The following is a 19,446-nucleotide window of genomic DNA, read 5'->3' on the forward strand; positions in this document are numbered from 1 at the left end:
AATTGGACAGATCCATCCATAATTCATTGAAGATCCCAAGTCCATATACACGATGAGGACGGATTAGCTAAAGTTGCTTGGATGTTAATCATCCTTTGTGCCCCTTGAAAACCTACAAGGAAACTCTTCCTTTAATGAACCTTTCATATTATTAAAGGGCCCATTGCATCAATCCTCTCATGGGCACCTGTTGATGAGCATAGTGTGAAACATATGTTTTTGGGCGGCGGTTGACAGTTACAAACCGGCTATTGTTCATAGTGGGCGGAAATGCAAGATTAGGGCTTTTTTTTTTTAAATTCTCTCTCAAACAACACGCCCCTTTCTCTCTCTCTCTCTCTCTCTCGACTGTTTTCGTTCATCCTCTGCAGCGAGCTTAGGATTCCTGTGTTGCTGTGAGTTTTAGGGTTTCTGTCATCAGGATTTCCGTCACGGTCACGGTTTTTGCTGCCATGGCGCCTTTCCTTTTTCTGTGATCAGGGGGGTTTCTGCTACAATGGAGCTCTGTCATTAGGGTTTCTCAGATTGCATTTTGATACTAAGAGAGAAGGTAAAAGAGAGCTATGGCGCCTTTCCCTCCTCCTTTTTCTTCTTCGCCATAGCCAGATCTGAAGAAAAAAAATGCTTCAATGGCCGCCTGAATTTTTACCAGAAGCAAACAAGGATGATTAAAGTCAGACAGAGCATTGTCAACAGACGGGCAAAACCCCCCACTGCCACCAACGATGAGGTATTTTCTTTATCAGATGCAGGCTTCGTTCTCCCAGTAGAGGAAATTAGGGTTTTCATTTTATTATGCGGAATTTAGGGTTTTGCATCATGAAACTTTGTTTGCATTCAACTTAGGTAATCAAAAGAACTCTTTTAACTGTTTCTAGATTCATATAATCTCCATTAAATTACCTGTTTCCTGTTTAGAAAATTCACATAATCTCCATTCTCTGTCTCTCTCTGTCTACACACACACACACACACACACACACACACACAGATGTATATGTGTGTGTGTGTGTGGTGATTATTTGTTTGTAGACCACATGCACAATCTCTACACACACACACACACACACACATACATTAAACTCACTTTGTGTCCATGGATTTTTTGTTATTTGCAGAGCAGGGAAAAGGAGTTTGAGAAAGAGATGGGCTCTTTACATAGGAAACAGAAGCATTATGCTTGGAAAGAGGCCGAAGTGCGACAGTCTGTTTCACCACAAAGAGCCGAGACTCTGAGACGACAGTAAGAGTCCTGTTTTTTTTTAAAACTATGCAATCTCAAGTGGATCAACATCTCTAAAAAACATCATGTGGATCTCGCCATTTTAAACAGTAGTAGTGGTGTATGTGGACAACAGGGGGGAGTTGAAAGCAGCCATGGAAGAGCAATTGAAAGTGAGAGAGGCTGCCCACCAGCAGCTAGTTGAAGAGGAAAAGATGTTCGATCGGTACAATCAGTGCCTCACAAGGTAGGCTGCCCAATCTCTGAAAGCCTAGGCAGGAAAGGGAACTCAAAACCTGCTGAATTCTTATGTTTATCTACCTTCTCATTGACTTGGTTTTCTGTTCAATAGGTTTTCCGGTCCGCATTCTACAGAAGAAGAGATATCACGGCAACAGCATAAAAAGGACTATCTCAAGGGATTGATGGATGAGAACATTCGGGTGGGTGTGTTAAGCTTTTCTCTAGGGGAAAAACATTTAGATTCTTTGCCCATAAGGGATGGCACCCATTCCACATTTTTTGATTTGTGTAAGGTCATTACAAGTCAGCAGGGCCGGCACATATTTGGAGATGTCTGACATGGCAGAGCCGAATCACGTTACCGGCCACTTCTCAGCCTGCCTCCCTCACCACTCATGACATCAGGAAATGGCCCCAGGTTGGCCATTTCCTGAAATGTGGTAATGGCAGCCCTTTGACCATTCTTGTACTCATGAGCTTCTCTCTACATCAGACTATGTCCTTATCTAAGGGTCTTTTTGGAGATCTTCCCCGCCCATTGGGACGGGTGGCTGTTGGAGGGTAGAGATACTCTGCCCCAGGGTTGCTTTTCGACGGGCGTCATGCCCGTTTTTGGGCATTACGGCTGTTAAATACAGCCACGCATTATGGCTGTTAAATACAGCCACTTATTTTGAGTGGCGGTCAAAAAATAAGGCAAAAAAATGGGCATTATTTCTACTAATCCCGTCATTTTGAAGGCTGACCCAGCCCCTCAAAAATCATCCTTACTCTGCCCTATGAAGGACGTGAGCGGATGAGATGTCCCCATTGAAGGACAGGGAATATTGAGTGATGGTTTCAAAATTCCAAGTGTTATTGTAGAAGTGACAGTAATTTGAATCTAAAATATCCTTCTTGTCTTTGTGTCAGCTCTCAACCTTGAAGAAAGAACTACAGGAGAAAGAGAAGGAGCTCGAAGCAGAGATGGATCGAATACGAGCTACGACTCCGTGCACATGGAATCGGCGGCACTATTTATGACATTCGGTTTCCTCGAGCTAAAAACCCCACTTTACAACAGGGGAAATCATGGGGGCAATGGATGGAGATTTTCCACTGTGCAGTGTCAAGAGTTGCCTGGTTTCTCATCATTTTTTTGTTCATATTATGCCTTGTATGGGCGCGCTTTCACGATGATCCTGTGCAGCTTGTGCTGAAAGAAACAGGTTTTGCCCCTTCTCTGTAGCCAAGGAGGCTAGGGCCAACACTTTGGACCACAAAGGGAGGTTCTTGGTGAACATTTTCTGGGCATGACAAGGTCATTGCAACGGGTGCAACTAGAATTATCCTTTATTCATACAGTTATGGATTTAAGCTGTGTAGCTTTTGCCATGAAAACAAGGATCACACATCAACTATGTACAATTTTTGTGATTAAACCTTCCTTATACACACCATAAGTGTGCAATTTTACATTCACATTTAAGTGATGCAAATTCTTTTTTTTTTCTGGAAAAGGAATCCTTCTGTCAGTTGCATCAATCAAAAACCCAATAATTACAGTCTCAAAAGAGCAAAGATCAGGTATCCATTGTTTTTTTTTGGGTAAAATTTCCCAATATTATTCATTATTAAAATAAAGGTTTTGCATTCATTGCCTATTTATGCTCTTGTTTAAGGTGATGCTATTTTTCGAAATACTATTTAGAGATTGTATTAATATCCAACTTCAGATATTCTTTTCTTCTTGCAATATTTTTCATTAAAAAAAATTAAAAAAATGTGAGGGTTGGTGCTTTTGCTTTTATTTCTATGTAAACATGCAGACAAAAGCGCATTTGCAATTTGTTTTTGATGCAAGGCCAGATGTATGTATGTGGGCGAGTCTTAGTGTGTGTGGGGAAGACCTATTTTAATAAAAAGGATAGAAAATAGGGTTGCAAAAAAAGAAGGCCACTATTTTGAAAATTTCCCTAAATTTTAAACTCACACAAATTTTGAAGGCCAACCTAGTTTATGGCCTTCAAATTCAAGAGAAGGCCACTATTTTGAAAATCTCTCTAAATTTTAAACAAACACATATTTTGAAGGTCAACCTAGTTTATGGCCTTCAAATTCAAGGTTAGGGGACGCCTTCAAATTTCAGCCCTGACTCAAGATAGAGCTATCAGCTATGGTTACATGGTGAGCTACTCAACTATGGCTAAGTGGTGAGCTCGTCACTTGACCCTTGTGTGTGCATCAAGTGGATTGTGATGATTATTATATGTCGGCATGTTTCTCAAATGCAACATTAGGTTTCTAGTGATATCCAAGCGAGATTACCATGTAGTATTTTCTTCTTGGATTTGATCATGCTTTTTGAGATAGCTAAAGATGGTATGCTTTGCACATTTAAAAGCCCTGCATGCTACAATTGTTTGCACAAGGCTTTGGGGAAGCCTTGTCCTAAAAAGGGGGAGATAGACCCCTCCTACTTTTCCACATATATTCACTCTTGCTCCCCTACTTTCACTTATAAATTCCCTCACCCCACTTGACAGACGTGGTCTGTGCATGGAAGAGAGAGAGAGAATGAGCTATTGAGGGGAAATTAGTTCCATGGTGACTATCAAAGTCTACTTGACTTCCTTGAGTATTAACAATTCATCTTAGCATGCTACTCAAATCTTCTTGATCTAAATAATCCAACACATGGATTGTCCAGACACTAGTTCATCTAAACTTTAGGAGTAGGAGTTCCTACCTTAAAATCATTTGATTTAGCATCTAGCTACTATCAAATGTACATGTCATCAAACACTGATGACTATTTTTTTTAGGCGAATGGTCCACTTGTGACCAAAAAGACAAAAAGGCCAGGTCTGCTTGACCATTTAAGGTTGACTTAACATTCTAACTTGTAACGACGATCCAAGATTGGACCTACATGTGTGTAAGAACAATAGATCCATGAGATCGTGCAAATGCAACCATGGTGGTACCACTACACTAGTTGAGCTGCTTGCTCATAGGGCTTCCCTCACTAGCTCTAAATAGAGCTTAAGCATAAAAATCTGCTTTCAACCACTTGCTCTTTCATCCTGACTCATATTATTTTCCAATAAAATAGTATAGAGTAAGATACTGTTTCTTTTGCTCTCTTGCTACTATCATAACAAGTGATATACTATGGCTGCTAAAAAAAAAAGTACCATTAGCAAATTTTGTGGATGATGGTTGCCACATGCGTTAATAAACAATTGAGAACAAAAATTGCCACTTGGAGTTTTACTTCATTGTTCTCTTACGAGTAGTAAATGGCTACCACTTGCACTTTGCCCCATTACTATTCTAAGACATTGAGAAGCATTAGCACTTGCCACATGTCTCATCTTTCATCGAAGGAACAACACTTGCAATTCAAATTTTTAGTAGTGGCATAAACTTTGACCATACAATGCAATCTTTGCATTCGATATCCAGTTTCTTTTAACTCCACTAGTTAAAAACTTTGTTAACGATGGAGCTCATTTTCTCTAGAAATATACTAAGCAAAAGCAGACATTCTATGACGTACTCGTTTTGTTTGGTGTGTTCTTTTACTTAAAGATACACATAATTGAGCTACTTGCTCTAGCAATACTTTACATATTAAACCCTTTTAGAATCACCATACGCAACTAGTGTATGTATATTCACAATTTAAATCAACTTCCCTTTGTTGACAAGGTCTTTGGTAGATCACAAATCTTTACACATTGAGACTAGTATTTGAATCATCTTTCAACATAAGAATTGGTAACAAAATTCGTGTAAATGTTTTGGTCAATTTCTCTTTATCAACATCTGAAAAGGACTGACTCATCGATGGGTGACAAACTAAGATACCTCCGCCATCTGAGTTTAAACAATTAAGTAAGAGACTAACTCGAGATGGGTGATACGAAGTTGCCTCCTGCATGTGAGTCAAATAAGTGACTAGGTACTAGGTGGCCATGAACAATCCACCTTGGAGTTGTTACCATAACCATGTTTAATGTCTCAATGGGGTTGTTGGTCCTATAACACCTTCATTTAACCGAAAGGGATAGTTTATAAACCTTGTGTCCTTAGTTCCTCTAGTCCAAGATAGATCAACTAACCATGCTTGTGTGTACAAGCACACTCTTGTCTATTTTGCATTCTTGAACATGTGAATGCCTATCTTTTATATGATGGAGGTAAATTCCTCCTCGCTTCATAATAGCAATGTCGAATTCTTTTGACCTCAATCTATATGTATGTACCAATTACACAATACCTGTTATATAAAGAGCACAACTCAATGCATTTGTGTGTGCACATGTGTAGCTTCCTCCCACACATGGTTTTTATGGGTTTCGTACCCCTTATTGTTTAGTTTCTACACTTTCTTTTTTGGTTCTTTGGCTTCTACATCACTTGTGCCTTAAATTTTATATCAGTGGGAGAGATTCTCTCCTTTGGCTTCTACATCACTTATGTCTTAAATTTTATATCAGTGGAGAGATTCTCTCTCCACTTACTTATGCACATGCCTCTATCTACATGCAACTGTGCATATACATACACTCTCCATTTACTTTTGATGTGTGTGAATGCATCGTAAGAGCCTCTCCTTATTTTTCGCTCAAATATTGCAGATATAGGGATCTTATACGTTTCAACATGTGTATGTGCTTGAAACTAGCACATCATTCTTTTCTTAGCTAAATTTTCACTTTGTTCTTTTAAAAAAAATTTAGTGCGTGCTTAAAAATAATATCACGATGATGAGGGGGTTACTTATTTTAATTTCCCTCCAATTTTGTAATTCAACTCTCCAAAAAAATGTGTGCACACCATTATTTCTATGTGCATGCCAAGTATGTGCGTATATGTACACATCATATATATATATATATATATATATATATATATATATATATATATATATATATATATATATATATATATATATATATATATATATATATATATATATCGTAAGCTCCCCATCTTCTCAAATGTGGAGGATGTGCATGCCAAGTATGTGCGTATATGTACACATCATATATATATATATATATATCGTAAGCTCCCCATCTTCTCAAATGAGGGGTATATGTACACATCATATATATATATATATATCGTAAGCTCCCCATCTACTCAAATGTGGAGGGAAATGAGGGGTCCATACCTGTCTCACAGGACCTCATGTACTTCTTGAAGAGATTAATCAAACTCACAAATAAATTGAGGAATAAACCATAGACTTGAATCAAATTGACAAGATTGAGCATAAAATAAAACATGAGATAGAGTAGACATCATCATCAACACACTATTGGGTGCAATCGCTCCCCTCATGCGTGTAGCACCCACTTCCACGACATGAGTATTTTGAGAACTGTATTCAATATATAGCCCAAGGAGCTATTAATAGTTATGCGTACAAAATAGGGCTTGCTTTTCCACTTTTACGAAAATAGCTCAAGCACTAGAGCTTGTTCACACACTCAGTGTAAATAACCAAAACTCTTCTAACATATATACTAATAATATAGCAATGCCACGCACAATCATTTGGCATATGGCCAATGTAGGCAAGATCCTCCATGTGTGATACACGTACTCTTCATCACCTATCTCACACACGTAAACACATTAGTTGTTCCAATTAATTGTCGTATCCACAATTAATCTCAATATGAAATATTGATAAGCACAAACAAAACATACACTCACCACTTGTTACACTACAATGAGAGTATCATTATACACACCATCTAGCATGGCGTGTAACTATTGGCACTTCTTGGGAAGTCTTATCCCTAGTAGATTCAAATGTGGACTCTATAACACGTTTTGGTTTTCGTTTATGAGCTCTTTGATTCTTCTTTTTTGGAGTAGTTGATGGAGAAGTTGAGGTCAAAGAATCTTCCATTCGCAATGGTGTAGAAAGGTTTGAGAAACTAGCTTCAAATCCATTTGATGGCAAAGCTCCCTCCTTGTGATTATCCTTGAGAACTAACAACTTCACTGAAGGTTGCATAAAGACCATAGTGCAATTTGTGAATTGGCTAATGGATTGTCTCCTTGCTTAGAGGCTTGAGAAACTATAGGTGCATCTGCCTTTGACATCTCTTGAGATTTCTTAGCATGAGTAACAATGTTTTTCTCTTTTCTCATTTCTTCCACGGAGTGATCCAGAGTCAGTTTGATTCCAAGGTCCTCGATGGCTACTTGCATAAGTGCTTGCCAAACCAAAGGATAGCATTTCTCGGTGAAAAGATCCATAAACATGTTTGTTGCTATGTTATACTCCCAATATTGTCCCTTTAGAATTCCTTCCGTCCATGTGCTCAAGGGTCTTTGAGAAGTATGTCAAGGTTTATCTCTATTGTACCAATGGTCTCTTTTTGAATAACCCTAGAGATTGAAGTAGGTGATTGAGGAGATTTTGGGCTATCTTTAGGGGAAGCTATTGTTATGTCCACTAAAGAGTCCAAAGAGCCAATTGAACTAGCATTTGAGCACGTATCACTAGAAATCGGTCCTCCTTTTGTGAGTCCATGGTGGAGTTCTCAGTTGAGCTAGGCATATTATTCAATTCCATAGCTTGTGAGCTTGAGCTAGAAAACTCACTCTCCTTGGCTACCATAGCCACATAGCTAGCATTTTGTTGTTATCCCCCTCATGTGGAGGCCTATTTGGAGCTTGTTTTTCTAGAAAGCCTAATGGTGGCGTGATAGAAGTAGCACATGATGGGCTTTGAGGTGATGTTCCCACCACTTTTGGCACCCCAATTTCTACCTTATTTTCTTGAGCTTGTGGTCTGGGCACATTCGTAGGTAGGGCGGCTACAAGCATCGCTCATTCTAAACTATCTTAGCAATGCAATTGGTAACCTCTTGAAGATGCTCAGCTTGTTTCATGGTACCAGATATAGCTTGCATAATTTCTTGCCAAAGGGCTTCATAGATTTGGTGCGTGGACAAGTTCTTGAGTAGTTGGGTCTCAATGTTGTATTCCCAATCTATACTTTCGAGTAAGATGGAGCAATATTTGTCGCGTTCTTTGGAGCCTCTGAGGCTGGTTGTATCGGAATTTGCTTGAGTAATGGGTACTAACGGCTCTATTTGGTCATTGTGTGTCTCTTGAGGTTCTAAATTCATTATAGAGTTTGGCACTATGACATGCATTTGTTTTTTAAGTTCTACTTTTGAGGGTTGTGTAGACTGGGTGTTCTCTGACTCTTGATTTGTAAATTCTAATGGGGTTTGGCTTGGCTCAGCTAGTTGGGGTGTCGGATCCACTAGGGATAGGGTAGAGTTGGTTGGTGTAGTTTCTTAAGCAAGCATAAACCATTCAACCGTTGCCGCTCACTTTGTACTATGCTCATGAGGTAATTGGCAACCTCTGGCAAATTCTCAGCACCTAGTGTGCTAGTAGCTATGCCTAGTCGACGTAGGTCTTGGGCTTCGTCTAAGGAACCACACAAAGATGTGGTGTCACGTAGTGCTTGCCTAAGGTTTTCTTGTATGCTCATAACCATCCCCTCTAAGAACATAGAGTCCATGGCCAACTAGCTTGATCCAATTGGAAGTGCCATAGAGATGTTCTCAGCCATTTGTCATCCCCAAGTGTGTCAATAAGCACCCTTGGCGTGAGGGTAACCAAGCTACAAAAGAGGAAGTGAGTGAGTAGGGGTTGATGGGGGGATCTGGGCCTGCATGTGTCGTTGTTTTTTTCTTTTTCTTTTTCTTTTTTTTGGGTTACTCTATAGAGAATGGGGGGAACAATGTTTTCTTTTCTTTTCTTTTGTTCTTAATTTTATATTTTTTTTCCTTTTTTTAAAATGGTAAAAAAGGGGGGGGGGGCGTGGAGCAGACGAGCCCTAGTTGGTTGCCGTGGAGCAGCCAAGTGGCACGGAGGGCAGCAGCCACGACACCTTGTTTGCTCCGCTCTGGCTTACCTTGCTAGGCGGCATCTGTTTCTTGCTAAGAGTTTCAATCCACCAGTAGTAGCAGAGAGGCCTAAACATTTTGGGTCTCAATAATCCATGACTCAAGCTACCAGCCTTGCTAGTAGGCGATGAGCTTGCTGCATGTAGATGGCACACAGAAGTGCAGAGCTTGCTACCAGCCTTTCTAGTAGACAAGCTAGTAGACGAAGAGATTGCTGCCAGCCTTGCTAGTAGGCGATGAGGCTCTTCGCTGCTCGTTTGTTGGGCTCATATGGGCTCTGGAGCTATTCACCCTAAATCACTCAATTTCTCTTTTCTTTTCTTTTTTTAAGAATTCGAAATTCAAAATTACAAAAATAACAGAGATGCAAAAAGTGTAAAAAAAACTTGAGAAATAAGCAAAATTAACAATACCAAACTGAAATAAATGGGGTTGAGGGTAACGAGGAATGAAAATTAGAATGAAAGAAACAAGAAATGGATGCAGAAATGACAAAAATAATGATTTTGGGTTTTTTTTCTTAAATAAATTGAATCATTCTTTTTCTCATTAGTGAAACCCACTTCAAACAAGCAAGTTATGCTTAAATAAATTGAATCATTCTTTTTCTCATTAGTGAAACCCACTTCAAACAAGCAAGTTATGCAAGATGCTTGATAAGAGATTGGTGTCCTGGCAAACGGAACCATTTATGTCGGGCCTTTCGTCCACTCACTGAGACTCTCCTCTCATGCCTCGGGGAGCCTAAACTCCAACCCGAACGCAATATGCCATGGGAAACATGCAATGCATTAGTGAGGCAACTCTCACTTACCTCTATTTCATTTGCTTGAATCGGGGACTCCTTGTGGTAGCTACGTCAATGGAAGCACACCGAAGTAGCTCAACAAAGCCGCCACCACCACGCCTAAAGTGTAGCACTGCTCTCTCTCACTCCCTCCTTCACTCACACACTCACACAAGCATTAAAGGTAAGAGATAGGCAAGGTTTGAGAAAAGAATAGAGCACTATCTTCACTTGAGAACATACAAGAGTGCATACAAGAATGAGGATTTAGAGTTACAATTTAACCTTTATATTTGACTCATAGTGTTCGCACTTGGCCGACCAATGTTAAAAATGAGGTCCTAGTGCATCCAAGACTACCTACACTAGTGCAAACACCTTGGCCTAGCTAGTAACTCTAACCTTTCATATACAAGCAACGATTGCACATATAAAATAATCCATTACAAGAGAAATATGAATTCTCCTAGTGCTTAGCCCAATATGTGGTGATCAAGTGCGGTGCCATAGTAGTCTTCGACAGCACTTAACAAAGTGGTAAAAATAATTTGTTGATGTTTAATAATCAACAGAAAACCATGGTTGTGGAAATCTTCAAAAGCTCACGAATATTGCCCATGAAACAAGTCCAACGTAGAAGATAACTAGCATAAGAACTCCTTTGTTAATGCCGAAATAATCCAAGTAAATACACGCTAAAAAAGTCTTCAAAAAATCATGAAATGTCAAAGAAGGACAACCGTAAAGTTATGTCCACTTGTCAAAGTATGCATAGGAATTGCCTCTATGCAATTGTAGAAGAAGTGGAAATTTTGTAGAAGAATTCCTCCATGAAGATTGTTGTCCTCTTGGCTAAATTTTGGCTTTTGTAAAGCTACCTCTCTTTTTCTCCTTTTTTTTGGTAGGCTTTGCGGTTCTTAGAACTTAAAGAAATATAAGCTTTCAAGCTTATAAGAAATAAAAGCTCTGGAAAGTTAAAAGCTTTTAAAAGCTTATGATTTTAATAAGCTTTAAAGATTTTCAAATCTTAAAACTTAAGCTTAAAAATAAACAAAAGAAGACATTTTTCTTTATGGCTAAATCTCGTGCACATAACAACTAGGAGAGAAAAAAAGAAAACGCTGTCTCAACCAGGTTTTTTTTTCGCAAATGTCTACTCGACCATCGCCAATTGAGGTGGAGAGGAAGGAGAAGAAGAAATGAATCACCTTAATTCTCTCCTTTGATTAAAATTAAATTCAAAAATTAATGGCCTACAAATAGCAATTGCTTTTCTTTACTCAAAATTGGCTTGAGAGCCCACCAAAGCCATCAATTATACATTTCTGACGGTGCCATGGGTATAGGAATCTGAAAATTGAGCATAAGCCTTCTTCAATTGCTGATTCCATCCATATGATCGGATCATGAGAGAGGCTAAGAATTGACAAAAACCACTTTTCATGAGAGAGGGTGGTTTTGGTTTGAACAGAGGTGATTTTTGAAGAATAGATGACATTAATCTCTAGCCCTTGATCCAATGGCTCAAAGATTTCCCATAAACCTTCCAAGCTTTGTCCAAGAGTTCTTGATCTTTTGTCTTCTTTATCCTTTGTATTTTTGTGAGCTTCTTCGTTTTTTTCAAGTGCAAGTATCCATAGCTCTGATACCACTACCCACGGGACCTCGTGTACTTCTTGAAGAAATTAATCAAACTCACAAATACATCAAGAAATAAACCATAGACTTGAATCAAATTGACAAGATTAAGCATAAAATAAAACATGAGATAGAGTAGACCTCACCATTAACACACTATTGGGTGCAATCTCCCCCCTCATACACACATACGTGCAGCTCCCACTACAACGACATGAGTATTTTGAGAATTGTATTCAATATATAGCCCAAGGAGCTATTAATAGTTGTGTATAAAATAGGGCTTACTTTTCCACTTTTACAAAAATAGCTCAAGCACTAGAGCTTGTTTATGTACTAAGTGTAAATAACCAAAACTCTTCTAACATATATGCTGATAATATAACAATGCCACGCACAAGCGTGCATAAATAATATGTATAATCATTTGGCACATGGCCAATAAAATAACTCATATGAAATAATAATAATCCGAGATGATATAAATAAGATTCTCCATGTGTGACATGCACATTGCTCATCACCTATCTCACAAACATAAACACATTAGTTGTTCCAATAATAATAATCCGAGATGATATAGATAAGATTCTCCATGTGTGACATGCACATTGCTCATCACCTATCTCACAAACATAAACACATTAGTTGTTCATGTGTGACATGCACATTGCTTATCACCTATCTCACAAACATAAATACATTAGTTGTTCCAATAATAATAATCCGAGATGATATAGATAAGATTCTCCATGTGTGACATGCACATTGCTCATCACCTATCTCACAAACATAAACACATTAGTTGTTCATGTGTGACATGCACATTGCTCATCACCTATCTCACAAACATAAACACATTAGTTGTTCCAATAATAATAATCCGAGATGATATAGATAAGATTCTCCATGTGTGACATGCACATTGCTCATCACCTATCTCACAAACATAAACACATTAGTTGTTCCAATTAAGTACCGTGTCCACAATTAATCCCAATATGAAACGTTGATAGGCACAAACACAACATACACTCGCCACTTGTTACACTACGATGAGAGTATCATTATACACATCATCTAGCATAGCATGTATTACCACTTGAGTTACACTTCAATTAGCATGGCACATCAATTGCATAAACCACTTGTTACGCTTCGACCGTGTGCAATTGTCTAGGGTAGTCCACTTGTTTCACTTTGACCACAATACAGTTGTCAAGCATGGCACTACTTGTTACACCTTAGCAACATACACCCATCAAACATGGTCTCAAGCTATACCAATAACACTAGGTAACCAATATTTAATGCGAGGTCTCACACATGGTCTCAAGCTATACCAATAACACTAGGTAACCAATATTTAATGCGAGGTCACCCGCGATACCAATTCACTCAGATAGTACACTAGCGTCATCTGAGCGTCCCCATTCAACTAAAGGGTGGACACTATGTAGCAATACCTCTCCATGTACGTCCGCTAGCACGGCGTGGACTTTGTGGTAGACTTCTCCTCGCCGTGTGCTAACAGCCATTATGATGAAGTCAGTGCTGTCCTTACTCAGGTCCCCGCACAGTCCTCCGCACAGTCCTCTGTTGTTCTATAGACTGCCATCGATGCTAGCATACAATGGCCACCTTTTGCTAATGTTATTCTCTATTGTGGTGGCGTGGTTGCGTGCTAGAATTCTCTCTCTTTTGTATAAGCCTTAACTATTTTCTTCGTGGATGGTTTGTAGAGCCAATATTTTGCCATTACTGTAGATAGCTCTTTAGCCGCGAACCTGTTGGAAGTGTTTGCCGTCTTTCACTTGTGTGACCTCCTAGAAACCACTTGGAATATCTCCCCCGTGCCCAAGCCCTTGACCCTTGACACATATCTCGATCACGCGTCCACCTTCGATCCCCCACCTTCGCATGGTAGCCGTGCACACCGAATCGCCCATGGACACGTTAGCTTATCACCTACTAGTTGGATCCTAGCCCAATCTGCGTACGTTTAACCCTTGGACCTTACATTTTTCCCTTTTGACCACTTGTCGATAAGTTAATACGCCCTATTTACTTGGCGTCTCACACCACCACCTACACTCCCCCTACTTTCACCCCTAAATTCCCTCACCCCACCACTGACACTCCCCCCTACCCCTACCCCCACCTACCATCAACTTGGCCAAAAAGTGACCAAAGAATTCAAATTTTATAATTGTTCTCAAAATTATATCAGAACCAAAAAGCTTCCCAAGCCTATTTATGATCAAACTAGCCTTTCCCCTTCTCCCCACACAATCAACTCATCTAAAAACTGATCGTAAAAGTTCAAAATAGTGCAACCATACCTATCCATGAACAAAAAACATTTTTGTTCATTAATAACTATAAAACTAAGCCCCATATTCTCCTACTAATATCCCATCTATGTGTTTTCAACTTAAAAGCCTTCATGGCCTTCTACCGAGATTATCGAGGCTTCATCCTCCCCGAACTTCCCATATTCATCCTAAATATATCTCCCTTTCTTCTTACTTCCAACACAAGATTTCCTTCTCCTTACTACCTTGAGTTTCAGAAACACAAATATAGAATATACTCATTGTTCAAAAAATTAGTCTCTAAATGGTGTGCACCAAGTTTCGTGTCATGGCTCGTATACACGAGTCTTGCAAACACAAGAGACAAGATATTTGTGTTTTTGAAACCAGTGAAATATACATGTTTATTTTGTAAGACAATCATTTGGAAGTTTTCTTTGGTGTAGGGAACATGCTTCCTTCCAAATAGGTGAAGAACCAACTTTTCAATCACTATAATACTATCATTTGAAAGTTTTTTAATTTGTTTAGGAAACATACTTTCTTTGAATTTGGTGGTGGACCAACCTTTCAATCACTCACAATAGGCATATTTAAATCTTTCTATGCAACTATAACTGAGGCATGAGTTTTTTTTCCCTACACGTACATGTATGCCTAAAGCAGCATATAGTAGAATCTACCTATTTGCTCCCTCCTCAACTTTTTGTGTATTGTTTACTAATGAAGATGGTTTTGTTGGTATAGCATAGAAGAAAAGGATTTTTGCCACTAAATATTCATACAAATAAGTATTTGCTTCTTTTATCTAATGTTGCTAAAGAAGGCCCTTGTTTTTTTCTTAAAAACTTTGCACTTTGCAATGTATACAAGAGATCTTTTTTTTACAATTTTATAAGCATCTTTACCAATCTTTATAAAGAGGAGTAAAGATTATTTTTTGGTCATCGCTTTATACGTTGATGATATGTTGCTCAATCACAAGTCCTAATGAGGAGAAGATTTCAACTTTTAAGGTTGAATTACATGTGTCATTTGAGATGACAAATTTATGCTCGTTGTATTATTATTTAGACATACAGCTTATGCAGCATGATGATGTTTAGTGATGTTAGAATCAAAGTACATACAAAGATTACTTACATGATTTAGTCTTAAAGACTGTGAGCCTGTTGCTACACCAATAAAGACATGTGCTAGGCTTAGTCTCCAAGATGCAAGTGAACCATTTGATACATCACTTTATCAACAAGATATCAAGTGCCTCATCTATCTCTGTAATATGAGACCAGACATTCAGTTTGAGATCTCCCAATTGAGCATGTTTATCCACAATCTTGGAAGTAAGCATTGCCGAGCTACCAAGCGAGTATTCAAACTTGCAGGACACTCATTTCCTTGGCCTATTCTATATTAAGGGGGTGATATTCAACTGCATGCTTTCAATGATTCCCATTGGGCTAAATGTTATGACACACAGATGTCCACTAGTGACGTTTGCTTTCATATGTTTTATGCTCGCACAAAGCACATTGAGGTACATTATCATTATGTCATGGAGAGACACATTACAAGAGAGATTAGTCTCGCTTATGTCTCTACATACAATAATGTGGCATATATGTTCACGAAGACTCTCTCACGAGAAAAGTTTGGAACTTTTCACAAAACTTTGAACTTATTACCATTTGAGATTGATCAGCCACGTGATCCTTGTACATGTTCACATCATCACTACAAGGAAAATTTGTAGCCATTTATATGGTAGTGATGTGTAGACATATACTAATAATAGACCGAGACACATTTTCTCTAATTAAGAGGTTTTTTTCTCCGAACGTAGTACACGCTCTTATGAGTGTATATAAGTGACCTTAATCTTATCACTTCACTTGTACTTCACTTGTACTTCACTCATTCTCATTAACCTACTTTGAGGGTTATGCTTCTATCTATCTCTTCTTGCTTCCTACATCTATGTGTGTGTTGCTACCTTGATCTCTACCCCCAACAAATAATAATCTTGTCAAGAACTTCACAAGTGGTGGCTTAGCAAAAACCAAAACCAACTTACACGATCTTGCAAACTGTCCACAACAGCTTGATGCAGTCCTTGGCTTGCCCTGCACTCTATTATACTCATTCACAGGCATGCCCTTGTGCCTAAGGCTGGATGATTCATGCATGTGAGTAAGGGAGCTTAAGAGGCCAAAAGATGGATGCCAAGTAGTCATCATGACTCCCACAAGATGCTAGGGCTCAAATGGCTTGAATAGAGAACAATGGGTTTCAATGCTTTACAAAACTTTGCAAGCGGCTAAGAGTTTGAAACACCTATTGATATATCAAGGGGTATTTAAGGAGGGTGGATCATGTTGAAGCTATGCAACACTATTTTCTTATACCTGATCATCTTCTCCATGTTTTGTGTTGTTTCAGGCAATGGCTTCTTGAAGTGATGGTAAACTCCACTTTTGAAGATTTTAATTACCCCTAGATTCAAAGTGCTATTAGCTTTCAACCACAACTTTGAAGTACTGTATGCAGTACATCTCAATTAGTATACCAATTGGCCCCCCTTTCCCAAATGGCTATCTCACAATGCTGTCAGTAAGGGGGTGTGCATTTAAACCCTAACACCAACCATCAGGCATGGGTAGCAGAAGTGAATTTTGAGTTCTGATTGATGTTTGATTTATGGCCAGTTTTTACAGTCATGTTCCAGGAAACACACCCCAACTGCAAATGCAAGGACAGGTCTTGTCCAATTTGTACGCACAAGAGGCCCAAATTTACATAAGAAACTCAAGAATCCCCAACAAAGAAAGATGGTAGCCTCGATTCGAGCATAGCAAGAAGCTCACCTTTGTCAAACTCCATGAACTCTTCTGCCGAATGGCCCTTGCCTGCATCAAGCCTCAAGGCCGCCTCAACAAGCTGGCCTCTGAGCCATTGAGAAAGTAAGAGGCCACAGGTTGCAGCACATTCTTTATACAGAGGAAAATAGGCTATGGCAACCTGTAACTGTAAAGGCAACTCTCGAAGACAAAGAGGTGAGGAACCATGGTGTACAGCTCTTAATACATTCAAATAGTGATCTTCCCCAGCTTTCCGGCCTCGCAGAAAGGCTTCACTTGACCATTCATCTTGACAAAAGGACTTCAACTCGACAGAGATCGATTCATCCTCCAGCTTCGAGATGCTGTCAGCAACTGCATATGTGGCCTCAGCACTGCATAGAAAATCAGATTGGAGAAGAAAGGCTATCCCTTTCAGACAGCCGCCACTCCGCTCCCCAGCTGCCTTAAATATATCCAAGCTTAGGGCACGCAACACATGGAGGGGGATGCGTTTTATAAGATACTCAGCCACTTCAACTCTGCTGCTTGAGGCGGCAGCTGTCAGTGCCAAGCAGAGTTCCATATCTCTGCATCCTCTTTCCACAAACCATTTCACCACCGGCATACAGCCCCGGTCCGCAGCTCGCATTAATGGGCACAAAAAAGCAGTGGCATTCCCATCTTCCACCAGGCATTCCATTGTTCCAATTTTGCAGTAGTGAGATGCAAATCCCAATGCCAGATCAACATCCACTTCAATCCCATTTCTTTGAGCTATCTACAAAGATAAGGCAGGTCAATATTACCAAAAGCCATTTAACTTGATTTTTTAAAAAGCCCTATTTGATAACAGGACAAGGTCATTGGGTCAACAGAAAGTTAGGGGATGCAATAGGGTAAAAGTAGGTGCATGACTATGATGGGCAGTTCCAATGGCCCACAGCAAAGGCCTATGAGAATGTGCAGGCTGGGAGCAGATTGAGCAAAGTGGGCATCAGTTGTAGCCAGAAAAGCAGCATGGAAAACATGTAAAGGTTTGGCACAGCTTTGGAGGGCTGTCTACAGAGTCTGGACACACTTTGGCCCAGTATGAACATGAAACAGGCCTTCTTATGAAATATTTTGTCCTGGACTGGTCAACATGTGAAAAGCGCGTACACACACACACACACACACAAACGCTTTTTGAGTCCAGCTGGAGTATGCTCCAAATTAAAAAACCAGCAAGTAAAATACTCAATGGCATTCAACAAGAACATATGTATATATCATGCACAGAAAACAATGAAGTGCAACTAAATCCTTCCTAAATACTTACCTGCAAGAGAATCCGGAGGAGTTCGGTACTGCCAAATCTTGCCGCCTCAAGGCAGCACTGATTCACATTGTCAGCACCACCCTCCACCAGCATCCCCAGCAACCCTTGCATGGCACTTGCAGCAATACCTGAGGCCCATCCAGAATCAATGGCAGTCAAAAAAAGAGTCAAGGGAAAGCACGCTGCATCGAATGCTTCCGTGTAATCCTTCCCAGTAAGCCGATTTCCTGCCAGCTCTAAAAATCTCTTGAAGGCCCTTAGCTGGAGTTGTGATTCTAAAGATGAATTGTGTACTGATGGGTAATCCTCTCCATCATGGCCTCTCCTTCGAGCACGAGAATGCGAACCAATGCACTTGAGAGCCCATTCAGCAAACCGCTTAACCTTGGCAGCCGCCTCTGCTTTTAATATCTCATACCCACTACACTCTTGGAGCCTCTCATGCAACCTGCAATGATCAACCAGTATTGTTTATGGTTTCTCCTCAATAAATCAACTGTGGACGTGTTTACTAGCATTTCAGTGCAAAATTGCATCAAATTCCCAAGTTTAAAAGGGAAGACAGTCCAGGCTGTAAACCCTGATCATAGACTTCGTGCTATGGCATCCCTCCTCTTGTCATCAGTGCCAAAGGTGTAGTGCACATACATACAAAGGTGTATCCACAGTAGTATTCACATAAAGTGTGCAATTCTTACTGAGTTTTTTTTTCACAACGATGTCAAATGATACTTACCTTTCACCCAAAACACTGACTGTGTCAGCAAGACTCAATGTTTTACTCCGGCAGGCTGACACACATGATGCCAAAAAGGAAGTCCGAAGTGCTGCTCGTGTGAAATCCTCTGCACCGGCCTCCACGAGCTTTTCCATGAGCCTTGTTGCACCATACAGCTCCTCATGGGTGCAAAGAAACCACACAGAGTCAACAGCAATGCAGAGCCCATCATTCAGTCTCTGCATATCCGCCAATGGGATCAAGCTCTCAGCAAAGTGCCAGTCATGGGCATCTACCGCAAGTTGAAAAGATCGCCCGATTTGAACTCTCTCTCGTCTGTGTTCGTTTTTCCAGCTCCCTAATCCTTCCTTTGACCTAATTTTACATGAACTTGCTGCTTCTGGATCTCTAACTCTCATGGTTGCCCCATG

General features: G+C 39.8%; 2 protein-coding genes across 3 annotated transcripts in view; one reads left to right on the forward strand and one right to left on the reverse strand.

Annotated features, from left to right (window-relative positions):
* The first annotated feature begins 285 nt into the window (after positions 1–285).
* LOC147622583 (uncharacterized) lies at positions 286–2,921 on the forward strand. 2 transcript variants are annotated; one of them, XM_086822665.1, is made up of 6 exons: positions 427–550; positions 653–730; positions 1,119–1,243; positions 1,359–1,469; positions 1,575–1,665; positions 2,378–2,640. In XM_086822665.1, the coding sequence occupies exons 2-6, from the start codon at positions 665–667 to the stop codon at positions 2,486–2,488; spliced, it is 504 nt and encodes a 167-aa protein (XP_086678791.1). In that variant the 5' UTR covers positions 427–550; positions 653–664; the 3' UTR covers positions 2,489–2,640. The 2 variants fall into 2 exon arrangements, with proteins under 2 accessions (XP_086678790.1, XP_086678791.1); XM_086822664.1 differs by having other exon boundaries at positions 286–730; positions 2,378–2,921.
* Positions 2,922–16,809: 13,888 nt separating this feature from the next.
* LOC147622584 (ankyrin repeat protein SKIP35-like) overlaps positions 16,810–19,446 on the reverse strand; it is a 3,701-nt gene continuing 1,064 nt past the window's right edge. Inside the window, exons 1-3 of the mRNA XM_086822108.1 lie at positions 19,034–19,446; positions 18,298–18,745; positions 16,810–17,757 (exon numbers count right to left, since the gene is read on the reverse strand). The exon at positions 19,034–19,446 is cut by the window's right edge and continues 1,064 nt beyond it. Coding sequence (XP_086678234.1) covers positions 16,945–17,757; positions 18,298–18,745; positions 19,034–19,446 — 1,674 coding nt within the window. The 3' untranslated portion in view covers positions 16,810–16,944. The remainder of the gene's footprint in view (positions 17,758–18,297; positions 18,746–19,033) is intronic.

This window comes from Cibotium barometz, chromosome 28 (assembly GCF_041138505.1).
Source record: "Cibotium barometz isolate CiBa-2024 chromosome 28, ASM4113850v1, whole genome shotgun sequence".
NCBI classification, from domain to species: Eukaryota; Viridiplantae; Streptophyta; class Polypodiopsida; order Cyatheales; family Cibotiaceae; genus Cibotium; species Cibotium barometz.